At 34.0% G+C, this 20,060-nt stretch overlaps 2 protein-coding genes and 1 pseudogene across 2 annotated transcripts; 2 read left to right on the forward strand and 1 right to left on the reverse strand.

The window, feature by feature from the left end:
* The first annotated feature begins 5,440 nt into the window (after positions 1 to 5,440).
* On the forward strand, positions 5,441 to 8,248 carry LOC110664410 (uncharacterized). The gene has a single exon (XM_058137086.1). It carries the CDS (start codon positions 5,441 to 5,443, stop codon positions 8,246 to 8,248), a length of 2,808 nt encoding a protein of 935 aa, XP_057993069.1.
* A 720-nt stretch (positions 8,249 to 8,968) lies between these two features.
* On the reverse strand, positions 8,969 to 9,873 carry LOC110664412 (uncharacterized; annotated as a pseudogene).
* A 2,403-nt stretch (positions 9,874 to 12,276) lies between these two features.
* LOC110664411 (ABC transporter F family member 1) lies at positions 12,277 to 17,178 on the forward strand. Its single transcript, XM_058136008.1, has 6 exons — positions 12,277 to 12,440; positions 12,521 to 12,761; positions 13,636 to 13,709; positions 13,796 to 14,006; positions 14,819 to 15,053; positions 15,686 to 17,178. The coding sequence occupies exons 2-6, from the start codon at positions 12,522 to 12,524 to the stop codon at positions 16,741 to 16,743; spliced, it is 1,818 nt and encodes a 605-aa protein (XP_057991991.1). The 5' UTR covers positions 12,277 to 12,440; position 12,521; the 3' UTR covers positions 16,744 to 17,178.
* Positions 17,179 to 20,060: the final 2,882 nt, after the last annotated feature.

Below are 20,060 nucleotides of genomic sequence, written 5' to 3' on the forward strand. Positions count from 1 at the left end.
AAAAAAATATGCAATTAAGTGTTTTAGTTGTTAAAATGAGAATAATGTTAATATTTTTAAAAGTTATTATAATAATATAATCTTTTATATAATTAAAAAGTAGTTTTAAAATAAATAGATAAGTCATAAAAAAAATAAAATTTAAGTAATTTTTTAACTTATAAATCAAACTAAATACTAATTTATTTATAACTTTTTACTTTTGATCGACTTATAAATTAAACTAAATACTCTAATAACAAAAAAGATTAGTCTTCTATCGAACAGTAAAACATATCCTCAATATTAATATAAAAAAACCAAAAAAAATCTACACAAAGCCTTATTAATTTCAAGTCAAAGTAAGTTTTTTTTTTTTTTTTTTTTAAGTGTCCTTTACGTTGAGTGGGGAATGGGCAGAACATGCATCATTATTAAAATTAAATAATTATTTTTTAAAATAATATTTATTAAAATTTTTAAATTTATATTATGAAATAAATATTTGACTATTAAATAATAAATTAAAAATTTTCTTTCAAATATACTTTTATATATATATATATATATAAGGTATTTTAAATAAATCGTAAAATTTTATGATTTTATTATACGATTTTACAGTTCATTCACTGATTTTAGATTATAAAAGTAAATTTGAAAATCTTAGAGTAGGCACTTATAAAATTCAAGACACTCAAATTCAAACTCAAACGCGTTTAATATTACTACTACTTGCATGCTATTCAAATTCATCTAATTTTTTATATATTTAATTGATAATTTATATAAAAACATATTTTTAGTAGTAATTTATATTTTTAAATTTAATAATTTTATACTAATAAGAGTTCGATGCAGTGATAAAAATCATTATACTCTTAGAACTCAGGTTTGATCCCTTAATTTGAGATTGTATTATTGAAAGGGAAAACCATAAGTTCCAGATAAGTTAATTTGTTAGTTCATAAATAAATTTCAAAATATTGAAATTAATATTTCAAAATTTATAAATAAATTTGTATATATATTATATTTAATTAATAATGTTTATAATATACAAAAATATTTATTTGAACTCATTTGTAATCCACTAATACATTATCTAAAGTCGCGTTAATGAGAGATGATTTATATGTGGAATTGGTGATGAGCTTAGCCTATATAAAGTTCAGTACTCACTATCTTCCCACTTGAAAGAAAAATAAGACCATGGTTCCAGGAACATGGTATCAAGCATCGAAATTCTTAGTCCTTACGGCCTTGTTTTATGCAAATACCATCTCTTGTTCGAAACCTGACATCCCTAATTACAGTGATCACTGTGCCTCGATTGTCCCTGAATCACTCCCTATTGCTCCCCAAGTCACCACTCTCCCTTTTCTTCCAAACCAGGATGGTTACTATCTTGGTGGGGATGAAATTTTGAAACATGTAGAATCATCTCGCGACTATTACTCCAAATAGTAGGAAAGTTCTATTATTCCACACCCATGATGTCTATAGCACTGTTATTGATTGTGTCTTCAAGATTAAGGCGAGTTTGATCCTCCAACCCTCTCGTCACATACAATTACTTGGGTTCTCCGTCGGATGGGTGCTTTGAGTTTTGAGATAGAAGGATTCTGGTCAATATCTACTGGGAAGCTTTGCATGGTTTGGCTCGAGTTCTAGCTACTCAGGTGGTCTTTCTGCTATTCTTAAGCTTAATAATGTCAAAACTTCGAGTACCATTGCAAGTTTGGTTAGAGGAACATTGGAGAGCTTGAGTTCTGCTGATGATTCGAGCTATTTTGAGGCGACTTCTTTATTGTGTTTCCTCTAAAGAATTATACCTACTGTTGCTGCTGAAGAATCTGATAATGGATGCGCTAGTGGAACTGATATTGCAAAGAGTTCACTCAGCTTACCGTTGGATGTTTCTATTTGCTCAATATTTTTACACCAGATCAATTCATTTCAGATGAAGTATGCAAGTGCTTGCAATTCTACAAAGAGCTGTAATCCTTTAAGCAACAGTATTGGATATTTGCCACAACTCATGTCCTTGACATCATTCCAATGTTCGAATGATTGGCCAACTTTGAGATTTATGGTAGAGTTTTCTAACAGTAGCTACGCTCAATATTACACCACCCCTTCAATCTGAACACAACGCTGGTCTCAGAAGGATCATGGAATGCAAAGAAGAAACAGTTATGTGTTGTTGGTTGTCGAATCTCAACTCCAATCAATTCTTTAAAAGATTCTCAAGTTGAGGATTGTTCAATGAGGTTGAGTTTGAGATTCGCTGCAGTTTGGTCAATCAGAGATACCAATAACATTGCAGGATATATTTCAAGTAATAAGAATCGGGACTTTTCAGGTTACTTCGACAGGATTCAGCTTCGCAGTTATGGAATTAATGGAATTAAGATTCCAGGTTTGAAGTACGAGTACACACTGGTCGACAGAGTAAGAAAGTTGTGCCCAAAGATGCAGCCTGGTAGAAGTGAAGGAATGCAGTGTCCTGGGAATTCATATGACATGCAATTTAATGTCAGTCAAGAATTCCGAAGGAAGAAGATTTGGATGGGGCTATGCAAATCCTGTCTCGATGGGTGATTAAATTGTTCTAGAAAGCCAATATTTCAGGCCCTATTTATGTCCAGGAACAGAAAACTCAAAGGATGAAGCAAAACCACTTCAGCCGCTGAACATCAGCGACCAAATGAGCTTGAAATCGTTCAATGCTTCTTCAAAGGAGTATAATCAAGTCCAAATTTCTGCTGAATGGATTTATGATGGTGAAACAGGAGTTCTTTGCATGGTGGGCTGCAAATATTTTGACTCTAGCAATCATGTATCTGCAAATGATTCAATGGACTGTGAGATACTTGTTCATGTTCAGTTTCCTCCGATAAATTCAAAAGATTACATCGAAGGACGCATCGAAAGCACACGAGAAAAGTCATCTTCTTTATACTTCCAACCTTTTTCCTATTTTGCAGTTCATTTTCACACTCACATTGATTTAACAAGGAGGAAGGATTTGGAGATCATCATGGCTTTGATCTCTAATACCCTTATATTTGTCTTTGTGGGATATCAAATCTTTTATGTGAAGAAATACCCTGGCGTCTTCCCTTTCATCTCACTTCTCATGCTTGTAGTACTTACACTGGGCCGCTTGACGCTCAACTTTGAAGCTTTGCTCTTGCCAAAGCAAAATTCTCAATCTTTCCTGCATAGAGGTGGTGGGTGGGTTGAAGCGAAAGAGGTGATCATAAAGGTGATAACAATGGCAGCTTTTCTGTTGCAATTCTGGCTTCTGCAGCCCGTATGGACTGCAAGATTTGCTGATGGCAACCAAAAGGCCTCATGGGTTGCTGAGAAAAAGGCACTCTGTATCTTTACCATTATATATAGCTGGGAGCCTAATCGCCTTCTTTGTAAATTGGAGGAATTGCAAACTAGGCAATAAGGAGATCAATTCTGTAAGATTTTACAGGAACCAGCATTCCCTTTGGCTGGACTTCAGATCTTATGTAGGCTTGGCACTGGATGGTTTCCTTTTCCCTCAAATCCTCCTGACATTTTCCTGAACTCAAGAGAAAATGTTCTCTCTTGTTTCTTCTACATAGGAACTGCATTTGTGCGCTTGCTACCACATGCATATGATCTTTGCAGGACACACTTCAATATTGATGATTTCGACTGGTGGTACATGTACACCAATGGAGCTGCAGATTATTACTCAACTGCTTGGGATGTGATCATTCCTCTAGTTGGTCTTCTGTTTGCTGCAATCATATGCCTACAACAGCAAAACGGGGGTTGTTGTTTCTTGCCCAAGCGTTTTAAGGAGCTGGAAGGAAATGAGTGTGTCTATGGTTGACAATCCATAGCAAGTATTGCAATGGAATCTCTCGCTTTTGGCTTCATCACATTCATCTCTTTACCTTCTTTTGCTGTGTGTTCCCTTTTTCCAAAGCCTTATTTATAGTAGCATTAGGCCATTGTGCAATTCCATTGCTAACTCTCTGATTGTGATCTTCCAAGTGTATTCTGAAATAGAATAAATTTGTTAAGGGTGTGTTTGGAAATTTCAATTATTAAGGAATTCAATTTTTTTTTTTTGGATGCACCAAAATATCTTCTATGCTAGTAGCTGCTACTCCCAGAATGTTTTTTTTTTTTTTTTAAATCCAACCTGAGTTCTCCATTGGAAGTGAATGAAGGAAAGGTGCGTTTATAGAGAGTTCGAATTCATACGAGAATAAGTGTATCCACCGTTAGATTGAATTTTTATATATAGATTCATGTATTTTATGTACACTTTAATTAATTATATACATATTTCGATATAAATATTTAATTTAATGGTAATTAAATAAGTTATCGTATGAGGTCGAGTTTATACTTAGATGCACTTGCCAAAGAATTGAATTTAATTAAATTCTAGCTTGTAAAAAAAAAATTAATTGAATTTTTATTTTTTAAATTCTAAAATTTAAAAAGTTTAAAATTACTAGAATTCAATTTTTTTAATTAAAAAATAAATCATTTTAAAAGAAATTAATTTATATCTCTTTAAGAATTTAATTCATATAATAAAATTATTTTATTAAACACCCAAAACAATCTTATTTAAATTATATTTATTTTTTTATAAATAAAAATAAAATATAAAAATAAATACATTCATTTCACTTATAATTAATTTAAATAATTTCTCTTTCGCAACGATTCCTGTGATATTTGAGTGTTGAAAATTTATTTTTTAATGATAAAATAAAGTTTAAAAATGAAAATAAACAAAAAAAAAAAATTACAATAAAAATTACCCGACGACTCTGGCAGTAGTGGTAGAATTTTCCAAGTCTTTGTTGACGTTTCTTGGTTGCCTGGAAATTTCTCAAGTCTTCATAGGCTTTTTCCAAGCCTTAGCGGGATTGATGTTGAGATGTTCTGTTTTTTCCAAGACTCACTAATTGCCAATTTTCTCCAAGTCAATGCAATATGCCCTTTTATTATAATTATTATTATTATCCACTGCTACATTTTTCTTCATTTGGTTTCTGGTATTCAAATTCAAAATTTAATAGTTCCAAAGAAGTAAATTCAACCATATTCTGATTTAGAATCGAAATTAAATTGGTTCAATTTGATTTAAATCGAGTTTAATTACAGTGATTTTTTTTTTTTAAAATTTTTTAAAATATTTTAATCATTAGATTTAGTTAAAATCAAATCAAACTAAATTTGAGATTGAAATTGAAATTAAAATAAACAAGAGGATCTTATAGTCTATTTCCAATTCCTTAAATTTTAAATCAAAATTAATTTACAGCTAACCAGACGTAAATGACACTGATACCGCTAAGCCACTCGTTATCCGCTGATATATTTATATGTAGTCTATGGAAGTTCAGGCCTCACTCTCCATCTTCCCTGCTTGAAAAAAATTAAAACCATAGCTATGAGTTTCTCTATGCTTATCTCTCCTAGTTCATGGTATAAACTATCATGGCTTCACAGTACTGCAACATTCCTAGTCTTTACCACCTTATTTTATGCAAATATTGTCTCTTGCTCCCACCCTGACATCCCAGATTACCATGATAACTGTGCCAAGATTGTCCCTGAATCTCCTCCTACTTCTCCTGAATTCACCACCATCCCTTTTCCTCCAAACCAGGAAGGTTACTTCCTTGGTGGGGATGGAATGTTTAGTCATTCAAACTCGAGGTCAAACTCAACTCGCTACTACCGCTACTACCCATCAGGTGAAAGGAGAGTCCTAGTGATTCGCTCACATCACGTCCACAGCACTGATCTTGATGGTGTATACAAAGTTCAGGCGAGCTTGATCCTCCAACCCTCAAGAAGTAGCTATTATGTGGAGGATGTTACATACAGCTATTCGTATTCTCCACAGGTCATTTCTAGTTGGTCTGAGAGGGGTGTTTTGAGTTTGGAATTAGAAGGGTTCTGGTCAAAATCTACTGGGAAGCTTTGTATGGTGGGATCGAGTTCTACTTACTCACATGAAGGTAAAGCTCGTGTTCTTCAAGCTCTTCTTAAGCTTAATGATGTTAAGAGTGAAAATGAGATTACTAGTTTGATTAGAGGAACATTGGAGAGCTTGAACTCTGCTGATGATTCGAGTTATTTCAAACCAATTTCGCTCTTGATGTTCCCTCGAATGAATTATATATACACTGAGGTTTCAAAAGAACTTGATTCTGTGTGTACTGGTGAGATTGATGATGCAAAAAGTTCTCTCACCTTACCACTGAGTAAATCAATTTGCTCGGTGTTTTCACAGGGGAGCAATTCATTCCAATTAATGTATGCAAGTGGCTGTGATTCTGCAAAGAATTGTAATCCTTTGGGTGAGGGTGTTGGATTTTTGCCAGGAGTGATGTCCTTGAGTTTAATTGAATGTTTACATGATAGACCAAGTCTGAGATTTCTGTTAGAATTTCCCAACAGTAGCTATGCTGATTATTATCTCCCCTTCAGTCCAAATACAACATTAGTTGCAGAAGGATCATGGAATTCCAAGAAAAATCAGCTATGTATTGTTGCTTGTCGAATTTCGACTGCAACAAATTCTTTGAATAGTTCTCTTGTTGAGGATTGCTCAATAAGGATGAGTTTAAGGTTCCCTTCTGTTTGGTCAGTCAGAAAGAATAGTGCTATTGTGGGACATATTTGGAGCAACAAAGGTGCAAATGAGTCGGGTTACTTCAAGAGGATCAGGTTTCAAAGTTACAGGGGTGTGTTGCGTGGGATTCCAGGGCTTAAATATGAGTATACCTTTGTTGATAGAGCAACAAATTCATGCCTGAAGAAGCAGCCAGCAAGAAAGAAAGAAACCCAATACCCAGATGCAAATTCATATGACATGCAATTTGATATGTCAGTCAAGAATTCCAGTGGAAAAAGAATTGGATGGGGCTATGCAAGCCCCCTCTTTATAGGTGATCAAATTCCAGTATGGAACGGGTACTCCATGCCATTTTCCAGTTCAAGGAACTCTCTGCATGAAGGAAAAAATCAACACATCAGTCCTTTGAACATCAGCTACAAAATGAATTTCCCATCATTCAATTCCTCCTTGAATGAGTATTCTCAAGTTGAAATTTTTGCTGAGGGAATTTATGATCCTGAAACAGGAGTTATGTGCATGGTGGGCTGCAGATATCTCGGCTCAAACAATCATACAGATGATGATTTGATGGACTGTGAATTTCTTGTTAATCTTGAGTTTCCTCCAGTAGATTCAAACAATTATATCCAGGGAACTATGAAGAGCACAAGGAAAGAATCCGATCCTCATTACTTACAGCCTCTTTCCTTTTCTGCAGTTTCCTTCAATGGTCGATATGCAAGGGAATCAATACTGAGGATGGATTTGGAGATCATTATGGCTTTGGTCTCGAATACCCTAGTATGTTTCTTTGTGGGATACCAAATCTTCTATTTAAAGAAGCATCCTAATATGTTTCCTTACATCTCACTTCTCATGCTTGTGGTACTTACTCTGGGGCACATGATCCCTCTCGTGCTGAACATTGAAGCCTTGTTCTTTTCGAAGCAAAATCGCCAATCTTTCCAACGGGGGAGTGGGGGATTGCTTGAAATGAATGAGGTGATCGTAAGGGCAGTGACAATGGTAGCATTTCTGCTGAAAGTCCGACTTCTGCAGCTTGTATTGTCTGCACGGTGGGCTGACGGAAATTCGAAAGCCTCCTGGATTGCTGAGAAGAAGACACTTTATCTGTCTCTACCATTATATATAACCGGAGGCTTGATTGCTTTCTATGTGAACTGGAGGAATGACAATATTGGAAAGGATATGAATTATACTTACATATACAATCACCAGCATTCCCTTTGGTTGGGCTTAAGGTCTTATGCCGGATTGATACTTGATGGTTTCCTTCTCCCTCAAATCATCCTCAACATTTTCCACAACTCAAGAGAGAATGCTCTCTCTTGTTTCTTCTACATAGGGACAACATTTGTGCGTTTGCTACCGCACACTTATGATCTTTACAGGGCACACTACTACAATGATGATTTCGATTGGTCGTACATGTATGCCAATCCTGCTGCAGATTATTACTCCACTGCTTGGGATGTGATCATTCCTCTTGGAGGTCTGCTATCTGCTGCAATCATATACTTGCAGCAGCGCAATGGAGGTCGTTGTTTCCTGCCGAAAAGATTTAACGAGCTGAAAGTATATGAGAAGGTGCCAGTGACTAGTGAACCATAAAAAGTGGTGATATGGAATCTCTCACTTCTGGTAGTTTGCTACTTTATCACTATAATACATATTTCTTTCTCCCTTTCCTGGTTAAGTTTGTAGAACAATTAGGACTGCTGCTGCTTGTGCAATTTAATAGAAATAACTCTGTGTTTGTAGTTTTTGATGTATTTTCTGCTAGCATTAGATAATGTGGTTTAAGACATGTTAAAATGTATCTGTGTAACTGGATGTGAAAAATATTTATGAAGCGTCTGCTGCAAATCGATGATTTACTCTCCTTCTCTCCCCTGAAGCAGTTTAGCCATCTAAGAAGAGATTTCATGGGTATTTTCAGAGTCCCATATAGTTTTCTCTATTTGCTTTACAAGGACTAATTAGCTTTTTCTTCCATCTTTATTCATTCTGGATTCCGGCTTTTTTATTTGTTTTCTTGCTAAAACATCTTTATGCTTGTGCTTCGATTTCTATTTCAGAATCTTTTATTTCTGTTTCATTTGTTGCTCTATATGATATGCAATTTTGATCAGTGAACACCATATGCATTCTTATTTAATGTTGATTCTCCTGAAAATTAAACCATGTTATTCTTGCAATATTGGTAATTGGCATTTCAAAATTTGGCATTACATCATGTTAAATAAAATTAAACTGTAATCAAATGAAAAAATAATCTAAATTTTATCATCTGGTGTGATTATGAACCTCCACTACTGCCAACACCACTAATAATAATAATAATTCTAATTGTGATTTGCATGACTTTGTGCTTGGACCACTGGGGTTGAAATGAAAGCATTAGTGGTACTAATCATGAAGTAATATACACAATTATAAAATTTGGGGAAAAAAAAAAGGTGCAGTGGCATATAGGACGTCAATAACCTCAGGCTTTTGGGTAGAATAAAGTCACCTTTGCTCAACAGATGATAATTTCCATTTGTAAGGCAAGAGCTTTCTGGAAATCCGTCGCTCAGAAGTTGGGAGGCAATAAACTTTTCGCTGGTCTAGCACCACCCACAGATTTACATAACAGTCAAACATGTTTCAGGTTATCTTTCATATTCTTTCCCAGGTTTCCACAACAGAAACTAACAGAAAAACTGGGAAAAGCTCATGGGAATTTTGTTCTAGATGTGCTGTCACCTAGATCTTCCAAAATAATTTTAACTCCATTGTTTTTAAGGGCATTAACAATAGCCCAGATCTTGGTTTGATTTTTAAAACCTTCTTTCTCAATCTCTTTGTTTAGATTGACATGAATTCCTCTTCCATATTGTCCCTGGTCAAGACCCTCCACCTTCAGAGGCATGGCCAACAACTCTCCAACAACTGCTGCAGCTTTGGCATTGCAGGACCAACCACATTCAAGTGCATTCTTGATGGAATGCTAAACTGTTGATGATGTTGCAACAATCCTCCCATTGTTTCTGCCTACAACATTTGCTGTAATGTACTTCAATGATATAAACAATCTCAATGCGTACCTTTTCAAAACTGTCATTCTTTTAACTCTCCAGAAATTATGTTTAGATACAAAACAATTATCAGTTTAGGAATTTATCATCTTTAGCAGTAGGTACAGAATGAAACAATCAACAAATCATAGCAAAAAGAATTAAGAAAATGTTGTTTTCATTCTTTTGAATGTTGATTTCAACGCAAGCCTCCACGCGCCACCATTACTATCTTAGCAGTTAAGAGCATAGAAATGATATGGTTTCTTAAAATCAAACATAATTTCAAAAGATTCAACAAGCAATAACATTCAAATTTATCTCATGCAACTAAATAACGCACATGTAAGGCACTGCTTCTGCACTTCAATCATCTCATTAGCGTCATCACCAACCACCCACAAAACTTTCACTAAAATTGCATTATTAAGGTTAACTCTTTTAAGTCATATGGATGCCAAAAGTATATCAACTACTTGTTGTTCAGATTGGATGCTTACACAATCACTAATCTAATAAAGTTTAAAGATGAATGAAGAATCTATCTGGCTCTGAATAGTAAGGTAGCAAACATCCTTAAGATAACTCAAAGGACATGCTCACTACAGAAGGCTAAAATAGATCATGCAAATAAACATCATTACAAACTCAACATGTTTTGGATGAAATGGGAATTAAATGAACATTCACTATAGTATAGCCAGCCTATCCTTAAAGTCCTAGGAGCGTGCCAAATATGTACCAAGTATATCAAATCGTAGTACCAAAATATAACATGTTTACATAAGAACCAGGTTAAGTGGAATTGGAATGGGTACTGAATATAGGTGTTTCATGAGATCATACTTCAAAAGTTCCATAGCCACTGGTTTGGAAACCTCATAACTGTTAGGAAGTCCACAACAACCCTACATGCTAGAGAAGAGAGGAATCATATGTTACAGTGGAAGAAAAATTTCCAAATTAATAGAACTAATTCTTCAAGCCACCTCCTAAATATATATATATATATATATATATATATATATATATATATATATATATATAAAGTAGGAAGGTGTTCCCAAGAGAATACTATGTGGCATTCTATTTTCTAGTATTATCACGTGACTAACACTTGACATTTTGTATCGTCACGAGGCATTCTTTGTTACATGTAAGATATAAATTATTTAATAATTACTCTATTAATACGACAATAGATAGACATTATTAAAAGGTAACTTACAATATATTAACATATATTAATTACATATATTTATATCTATATTATATATAGATAGATTTTAATTATTTATATCATGAAATCTTTATTAAAAAGTTTGACAGATAAAAGTAATAAAAATAAAATTTAAAATAATTAATAAAAACATTACATTATTTTTATATACTAAAATTAAAAGAAAATATATAAATTGAAATTATTAATAGCCACATACATTAGCATTCACAACTCCCTGATTAATAAATGCAAGAGTCTATTCAAGTAATAATCCAGATAACCTGTCTAGATCCCAACCCATCAAAGAAAAAAAAGGAACTAAATTCAAGGTACCTGAAAAAAGGCAAAATATGGGATATGGATAAGCATATGTTATATCCACTTCTGGATTTAAAATACTCATGGAAAACCCAGATACAAAACAATGTATTAAATCTAAATTTTACAAGTCTTATGATTTATGGCAGATAGCATATAAGTAAAGAGTGGGTACAATTATATACATACATGAAAGCTAGGTATATACATAGAATAAGAGTGGGTACAATTACTCCATTTGTGACCTGCTGGTCACAGTTTCAAGCCACGAAAACAGTCTCTCTGAAAAGGAGGATAAGATTGTGTATATCAACTCTCCTTAAAAGGTCACAAGTGTGCACTGGATCAACCATTTTAGCAAAGCTAGATTCTATGCTACAGTGAAGCAATTGTTGTGAATAGTGAAGCTTCTGAAGTAGCTTATATGTAGGAGGATGTAAACTTAAAGAATGAAAATTTGAAACCGTAGAGATATACCAAAGACACAAGTCCTCAATAAACAAAACCAACCCTCATCACTAAAGATGCAAGTCAAATATTAAATCATCACACATCAAATTCGGACAAAATTGAATCAATTGAAAAGCTTGAGAATTTACCCGCAATATTTGTTGCCATCAACGAGCAAATTAGCTCACCACTGTGCTTTCTTTCCTCACCATAACCTACCTGCTTAATCTTACACTAAGCTTAGTAATCATGGAACACCCAACTAAGCAAAACCCCTAAAGACCATTAATTTACTCGAAATTCCAAAATTTTCTTATCATTTCCTTCGCTTTCTCTAAAACCAATCACACTCGAATACACACTGCAACGAGTGAGAGCCAGGCCCAAACCGACACAAGCTGTTTCTTTCTCAATTAAAGATTGAGGGCAGCGTCAAAACGACGTTGTTTGATCTGGGCCTGAGCTGAATAATGGGCTTCATCAAAACGTCGTCGTTTCGAAACCGACCTTGGCTACTCACTAAACAAAGTTCCGGTACGGTACGCAACTTCAAGCTGCCAAAGTCTATGTTAACTTGAGAAAACTACCTTACACGTGTCATCCTTTCACTTCCTTCCTTCTATAAATACGCAAAACCCCTCCCCTTAACAAACCCTCTTTTCCCTAACCCTAATCGTCGGGTTTTGCCCTCAACCAATTCATCAGCAAGAGAAACACTAGATCCACAGATCTGTCCCCTCCTTTTCTATCTAAGGTTTGTCTTCTGACTTAATTTTGAATATGGATTTTTCTCTGCATTTTAGTAGCTAATTTTTGGTTTTTAAATGTTTCAAGGATGGTTTCCGACGCCAGCAAAAAGAAGGCCGCACAGAAGAAGGCGGCGGCGGCGGCTAAGAGGGGTGGAAAGGCAGCTGCCGCAGCTGCATCGTCCAAAGCTACTGCTGCTGCTGCTGCTGCTGCTTCGGCTGATAATGGAAGTGTTGACAATTTGTCGAATGGGGTTGGCGCTATTCAGATATCGGATCGGACTTGTACCGGCGTCCTATGTTCTCATCCTCTTTCCAGAGATATTCGCGTAAGTTGATTGCCATCGATCTCTCTGTATTTATTACAAATGGTCTTGTGGAAATATTAGGTTTTATTTATTTGTTTAGGTTTTTAGGTGATTTTTATAGAATTTTTTTCGATTTGACATGTTTTTTTTTTCACCTTTTCATTTGATTTTTACAGTTTTTGGTTAATCTTTTGTTATAACAGTGTCTTATTAAATACTGAAAGAAGATTAAACTTTTTTAGTCACGGAGATGGTTCTTTTTTTTTTTTTCCCAAATTATAGTTTTTGGAATCAAGTGCTGATAAGATTATACGTTGGATGTGAAAATCATTTACAGGAATGGATGAAACTCTGCAAATTAAAAGGGGTAATTAGCTGGCGTAGTGTTCAGTTCAGGATTGGGATTTCCTGTTTCTCTAATGCTAGTCCTAAAATAGGATGCTTCTGTACTGGATACATGTTTCAGATGGTCAATGATAAATTAAATAAAATGTTGTGAGAACTTATTCTCATAAATCGATGTCTTCCTACATTCATATCATAGGTATATACCAGAAAAAAATTAATGTCAGCATGATATATTAGGTTTTTAAAATAGTATGAATAATGTTGGCATAATGAGTCTCATTACTAGCTTATTGTTGCTAGCTTGGTGTACCTAGACAAGTGGCTAGGCGAGCAGCTGGGTCTGTCACCAGGGCATTCTGACAACTCTTGATGCCACCTATAATTACTAGAAATTTTCATTGTGAATATAAGCAATTGTTCATCCTTGTGGGCACTGCTTAGAGGAGGCAATATTGAGTGATAAGTATTTTTGTACTTTTATATGGAGTTGAATTGTTGCTCTGAAAATGATGTTTTGGTGATTAACTAACCTATCTTCTAATTGCAGATTGAGTCTTTATCAGTTACTTTCCATGGACATGATCTCATTGTCGATTCTCTGCTTGAGCTTAACTATGGCAGGTTTGTTATCCTACCTTCTCACTCAACTCTATACCATTCCTTATGGAACAATTGCTTGATGGATGTTTTGTGTGTTAATATTTCAGACGATATGGATTGCTGGGATTAAATGGATGTGGGAAATCAACACTCTTAACTGCAATAGGTTGCCGTGAGCTTCCAATTCCAGAACACATGGATATATATCACCTCACCAGAGAAATTGAAGCTTCTGACATGTCTGCACTTCAGGCTGTCATTAGCTGTGATGAGGAGAGGGTGAAATTGGAGAAGGAAGCTGAAATCTTAGGTACACAGGTATGTCAATGTACCCAATAACTTGGGTGTTTCAGATCTTAGGGGCTGTTCAGTTAGGCAAAAAGTAGGTTGAAATTGGAATTAGAATGAGCTATACCATAAAATGGGTGGGAATCAAAATGTGATTATCCCAATGGGAAATGGGAGTTGAACTTGCGAAAAATTGGTGTGTGGCTTTTAAAATTTATAAATAAAATATATAGAATTAGAAGTATCAAAATAAATAAATACAAATTAATAATTTAAAAATTTTTTATCAACATGAGCTTGCCACTTGAAATAAATAAAATAACAAAAATAATTGAAAATTTTAGAAATAAAATTATTTAATTAAATAAATAATAATTCAATATAAAATATATATTCAATGTGTGTGTGTCTGTGTGTGTATTCAATGAATTTTATATTATGCTAGTGTTAGTGTGTGTGTGTTAGCGTGTGCATGTGTGTGTGTGTGTGTGTGTGTTAGCGTGCATGTGTGTATGCATGTGTGTGATTTTGAAAAATATGTATTCAATCTAAAATATAAATGATATAGCAAATTTTATTAATTATTTATGTTTATATTTTCTATTTGAATTTTTAGGGAAATTTTGTATTGATTTCGATTCAAGCATTAACAGCAACCAAACAACCTTTTAAGTAATTGAATTTCTGGTCGTTGTTTAACCAAACACTGAAGTGGGAAAAACCCATTCCTTTTTCCAACTCCGCTCCATTCCATTTCTGATTTTCACATTTCAACTAAACGGGCCTTTCGTTGCTGAGTATTGTAATGACTTCTGAATGAATTGTATTTGTCTTGGCTTTAGGAGGATGGAGGTGGAGAGACTCTTGAACGTATATATGAACGTTTGGAGGCTATAGATGCATCTACAGCTGAAAAACGTGCTGCTGAGATATTGTATGGTCTGGGTTTCAACAAGCAGATGCAGTCAAAGAAAACCCGGGATTTTTCTGGTGGCTGGAGGATGAGGATTGCATTAGCTCGGGCTCTGTTCATGAACCCTACAATCCTTTTGCTTGATGAACCTACCAATCATCTTGGTAAGCTTGTTGGGTGCCTGATGTTGCTTGGGATGTTAAAACATTTCCTGGCTGTTGCATGCTTTTTACATGTTTGTCTAGGTTTGAAATTTTTATTCCCACACCCCCCCCCCCCCCCACAAAAAAAAAAAAAGTTGGCATTGTTATTCCCGTGTATTTTCATTTTCTCGCAATGGATAAGGTTGCTCTACTAATTTATGACATCTGTTATTTTTATATATGAGCATGTGGGCCAGAATCTTTATGGCTTTTTAATTATTTTCTTTTTTTTTTTTCCTTAAACACCTTTAATGTATAACATTCTGGTACTAGCGGGGATAAACATGTTAATGATGGTTTATCTGTTGAAATATTACAATTGTACAATTCTGAGGTGTTATAAACATTTTTAGAATGCCTTGAGTTGTTGGTTATTGACATGAAAAGTTTATCTGCTTTTCAGAGTTGCATTTTATTTTGCCTGAAATAAAATATGGGAAACTATGGCATACTGTTTTTGTTTCCCTTGGGATGGATATTTAATTGTTGGTACCGCATCGATGTGCATTTAACCCTTGAAATTTCATTTACCATCTGGAGGGAAGTTTTAAGTTGTCATATTAACAATTAATTTTTTTTTTCCATGATGACAGATTTAGAAGCCTGTGTCTGGTTGGAGGAAACTTTGAAGAGATTTGATCGCATTCTAGTTGTGGTGTCTCACTCCCAGGATTTCTTGAATGGTGTCTGCACAAATATTATACACATGCAAAACAAGAAATTGAAGATCTACACTGGGAACTATGATCAATATGTTCAGACACGTGCTGAACTGGAGGAGAATCAGATGAAACAGTACAAGTGGGAGCAGGAGCAGATTGCTTCAATGAAGGAGTACATTGCCAGATTTGGGCACGGTTCAGCAAAATTAGCCCGTCAAGCACAGAGCAAGGAGAAAACCCTTGCAAAAATGGAGCGGGGTGGGCTTACTGAGAAGGTTGTCAGAGACAAGGTTCTGGTCTTTCGTTTTGTTGATGTTGGGAAGCTGCCACCTCCTGTGCTTCAGTTTGTGGAAGTTACATTTGGCTATACTCCTGATAATCTCATCTACAAGAACCTTGACTTTGGAGTAGATCTGGACTCTAGGATTGCTCTAGTTGGGCCCAATGGTGCTGGGAAGAGCACACTATTGAAGCTTATGACTGGAGATTTGGTCCCTACTGATGGCATGGTTCGGCGGCACAATCACTTGAGGATTGCACAATTTCATCAGCATTTGGCTGAGAAACTTGACTTAGATATGTCCGCCTTACAATTTATGATAAAAGAATATCCAGGGAACGAGGAAGAAAGAATGAGAGCAGCAATTGGGAAATTTGGGTTGACTGGCAAAGCCCAGGTGATGCCAATGAAGAATTTGTCAGATGGGCAGAGGAGCAGAGTGATTTTTGCTTGGTTAGCTTATAGGCAGCCCCACTTGCTGCTGTTGGATGAGCCAACAAATCATTTGGATATTGAGACTATCGACTCTCTGGCCGAGGCATTAAATGAATGGGATGGTGGTCTGGTTCTCGTTAGCCATGATTTCAGGCTTATAAACCAGGTGGCAGAGGAGATATGGGTGTGTGAAAATCAAGCTGTCACGCGATGGGAGGGCGATATAATGGACTTCAAGGAGCACCTCAAGAAGAAGGCCGGCTTATCTGATTGAGTCAGATGATATGATGGATGTGATGATTATTATCCTATTATCAGCGTACCTTTATCTATGGTTGAGAATCACAGCACACGGCTACTTACACTTGTGAATCACAACACAGGCAGGTGATTCCTGTGGCTGGAAGATGCTTACCTAGGGTTGAATTATAATGAAAGCCAAGAGCAGAGATGGGTGACAGAGGCTTCATTATTGTTTTGAGCTGAAAAGCACACTGTACTCTGCTCATTCACTAGGTGATTATTTTTGTTTTCATTATTCTTATTTAGTATACTTGGTTATGCACCAAGGAGATTGATCAACAAAATTTGCGGAGGTTTAGTTCATTACTAATATGAACCTCATTATAGCTATTATGAATGTCCCTGGATATGTTGTATTTGACAACTTAGTCATGACCTAAATTTGATATATTACGTTTGCGTCTGATCTCATAAGCCCCTCTGCTTTGATTTTTTTGTGCCCAATATGTTGGCTGGACACGTCATTGAATGGCAAATATTAATCACTCGCAAGAAAAGATGGCCACGAAATACAGGCCATTAGATTAGATTGGAGCTCAACATTGCTGCCTTTACTTTATATGGCCAAAAGCAGTAGTAGTAGCTTAGGGGAAGCAGGAGTTTTAACCTTGTCCATTGAAGTTGATCCCTATCGTTCATTTCTCAAAGCAAATTCTCATCGGCTTCAAATATACAAATTTGCTGTGCAAATAAAGAAAATATTCAGTGGCCAGCTCTTCTAAGAGTACTCTGCATGATAAACCTAATTTTTGAAGTCAGTGAGCCAGGACTTCACAAGAGGATTGCATCATCATGGATTCTGATCAATGCAGGAAATCAGCGAACCTGAGCAGTTGAAGACACGGTTGAGCTGTAGATCGAGGATGGGAGAGGTGGTGTAATAACCCAAAACTTTTTATCAAACCTTAAAATAATAATAATTTAGAATTCTGTGGAGTTAGTTTTGTCATTCTTCGAGCTGAAATTTTAAGCGTGTAGAAACTTGGCAAAAAATTAGAAGGTTGACCATTAAAAAGAAAAATTATCTAGCTTCGATCTGCGTTTGGATTGCCCTCAAACACTGGAACGGGAAGCAAAATGACACGTCGTTTCAGAGTCACGAGGGTTACAACTAAAGTCGTAAACTTTAATCTTTAGGGTCTTATAAATTACCAAATAGAATTTTTTTTTTTTGGTTAATTTTCTTTAGTGGACACAAATTATACACGTGGTATGCATTATTTATTCTTCTTTCATGAATCGTGTCTATCAAATTACCATATAAATTTAAAATACCATAAAAAATGATAGTTTAGACGTCATAATATTTATAGATATTCCTTTTTCATCACTTAATTTTTTAAACTTTAGGATACAGATATTCGCGCTTTTAATTGGTCCGTAAAACCTTCTAATTAATTCTCTATAAGATTCAAGTATCTTATCATGAAAATATTAAGTAGCCATAATTATACAAAATGTAATCATATATAAATATGATGAAATTAAAAGCCTTAGGTCTGAACTTCACATTCATTAAACTACAAACATTAGAATGAATTAACTAGACCTTAATGTTGTCTTTAATTGCTTTTCTTAGGCCTCCTCCTCTATAAAATAGCGTTGAACCTTTGTGCAACACCTTTAAGCTTCCTTTCATGTACACTGCATTGCATAACTCTAGTTTTTCACAGTGCTTTGAACAATGGTAAAAAATTGTCTAATTCTCAATTCATTCCCTCTTGGATATATATGTGTGTGTATATATATATATATATATATATATATATTTGGCACAATGAGGCTCAAAATTAAAACCATATGGTTGAAAGCTGAAATTTTCAATTTCTTAACTTCAGTGGAAAGCACTAATGTTCATAGTGCTTTGAAGAATAGTTGGATAATTGAAAAGTGTACAATTCATCCCTCTTTTGAACATTTTTTTTTAGATAACATAATTCAAAATTATAAATATATCATTGAAAGTTGAAAATTTTAATTGTTAACTTTAGCTTTAATTAATCGTTGTTGACTGCCAATATTTAGGATCTATTTAGTGAGAAATTATTAAGTGCATTCAGTGTATATATATTATCTCTCATAATAACGTGAGATTCACTTTCTACATTATAAGAAGGACTTATTTTTATGTAAAAGAGAGTATTATTTTTTTATGTATTTAATAATTAGCCCTATTTATCATTACTATTCTATTTTGCTATTGCTACTTTATAACCGTTAATTAAATTATAAAATTATTGTTTTAAAAAAAAATTTATCTGTTTGATAATAAAATATAAAAAGTTGTAAATAAGAAAAGTTGTTTGTGTTTGATTAAAATTACTTTGCAAAATGCTATTAGAAGAAAAATGACTAAAAGGGACAATAACTATATTTATTTTTAATAAAATCATGATAATCTTACTCAAATACACTAACCCTTATAAACCTAAACAGGTTTGATATTTGTTTTTTCAAGGCAAAATATTCAATTTAATCCCTGTACTTATTAAAAAAAAATCAATTTAGCTCTTATGCTTATTGGAAAAGTTTAATTTTATCAATTTTTAATTTTTTATCTAATTTAGCCTAAAAGTTTTAATTTAATATTAATTTAGCCTAAAACTTAAAATTTATTAACTAAATTTCTTAATTTTTTAATTTAAATTAAGAATTTCAGTTTTTTTAATTTAGAACTGAACTTTTTAATTTCTTGAGTTAAACACAAAAATTAAGAAGTTTAATTTCTTTATTTTCTTAATTTTTAGGCTAAATTTAACTTAAATTAAAATTTTTAGACTAAATTAAATAAAAAATTAAAATTATATTAAATTAAATTAAACTCTCCCAATAAATATAAAAATAAAATTGAGTTTTTATGCACTGCATTGCATAACTCTAGTTTTTCATAGTGCTTTGAACAATGGTGAAAAATTGTCTAATTCTCAATTCATTCCCTCTTGGATACTTTTTTTTATTTTTTGGCACAATGAGGTTCAAAATTAAAACTATATGGTTGAAAGCTGAAAATTTCGATTGTTTAACTTTAGTGGAAAGCACTAATGTTCATAGTGCTTTAAAGAATAGTAGGATAATTGTCTAGTGTACAATTCACCCCTAACATAATTCAAAATTATAAATATATCATTGAAAGTTGAAAATTTTAATCGTTAACTTTAGCTTTAATCGATAGTTGTTGACTACCAATATTTAGATCTATTTAATGAGAAATTATTAAGTATATTTGGTGTATATATATTATCTCTTACAATTATGTGAGACTCACTTTTTATATTATAAGAAGGGTCT

This window comes from Hevea brasiliensis, chromosome 15 (assembly GCF_030052815.1).
Source record: "Hevea brasiliensis isolate MT/VB/25A 57/8 chromosome 15, ASM3005281v1, whole genome shotgun sequence".
Lineage (NCBI taxonomy): Eukaryota > Viridiplantae > Streptophyta > Magnoliopsida > Malpighiales > Euphorbiaceae > Hevea > Hevea brasiliensis.

What these genes read in the sequence shown, in the direction of transcription:
- LOC110664410 (XM_058137086.1), top strand. Translation starts at nt 5,441, where the DNA reads ATGAGTTTCTCTATGCTTATCTCTCCTAGTTCATGGTATAAACTATCA.
- LOC110664411 (XM_058136008.1), top strand. Translation starts at nt 12,522, where the DNA reads ATGGTTTCCGACGCCAGCAAAAAGAAGGCCGCACAGAAGAAGGCGGCG. An exon ending in CTTGAGCTTAACTATGGCAG is followed by an intron (nt 13,710 to 13,795) that starts GTTTGTTATCCT and finishes TTAATATTTCAG; the next exon opens with ACGATATGGATTGCTGGGAT. An exon ending in CTGAAATCTTAGGTACACAG is followed by an intron (nt 14,007 to 14,818) that starts GTATGTCAATGT and finishes TCTTGGCTTTAG; the next exon opens with GAGGATGGAGGTGGAGAGAC.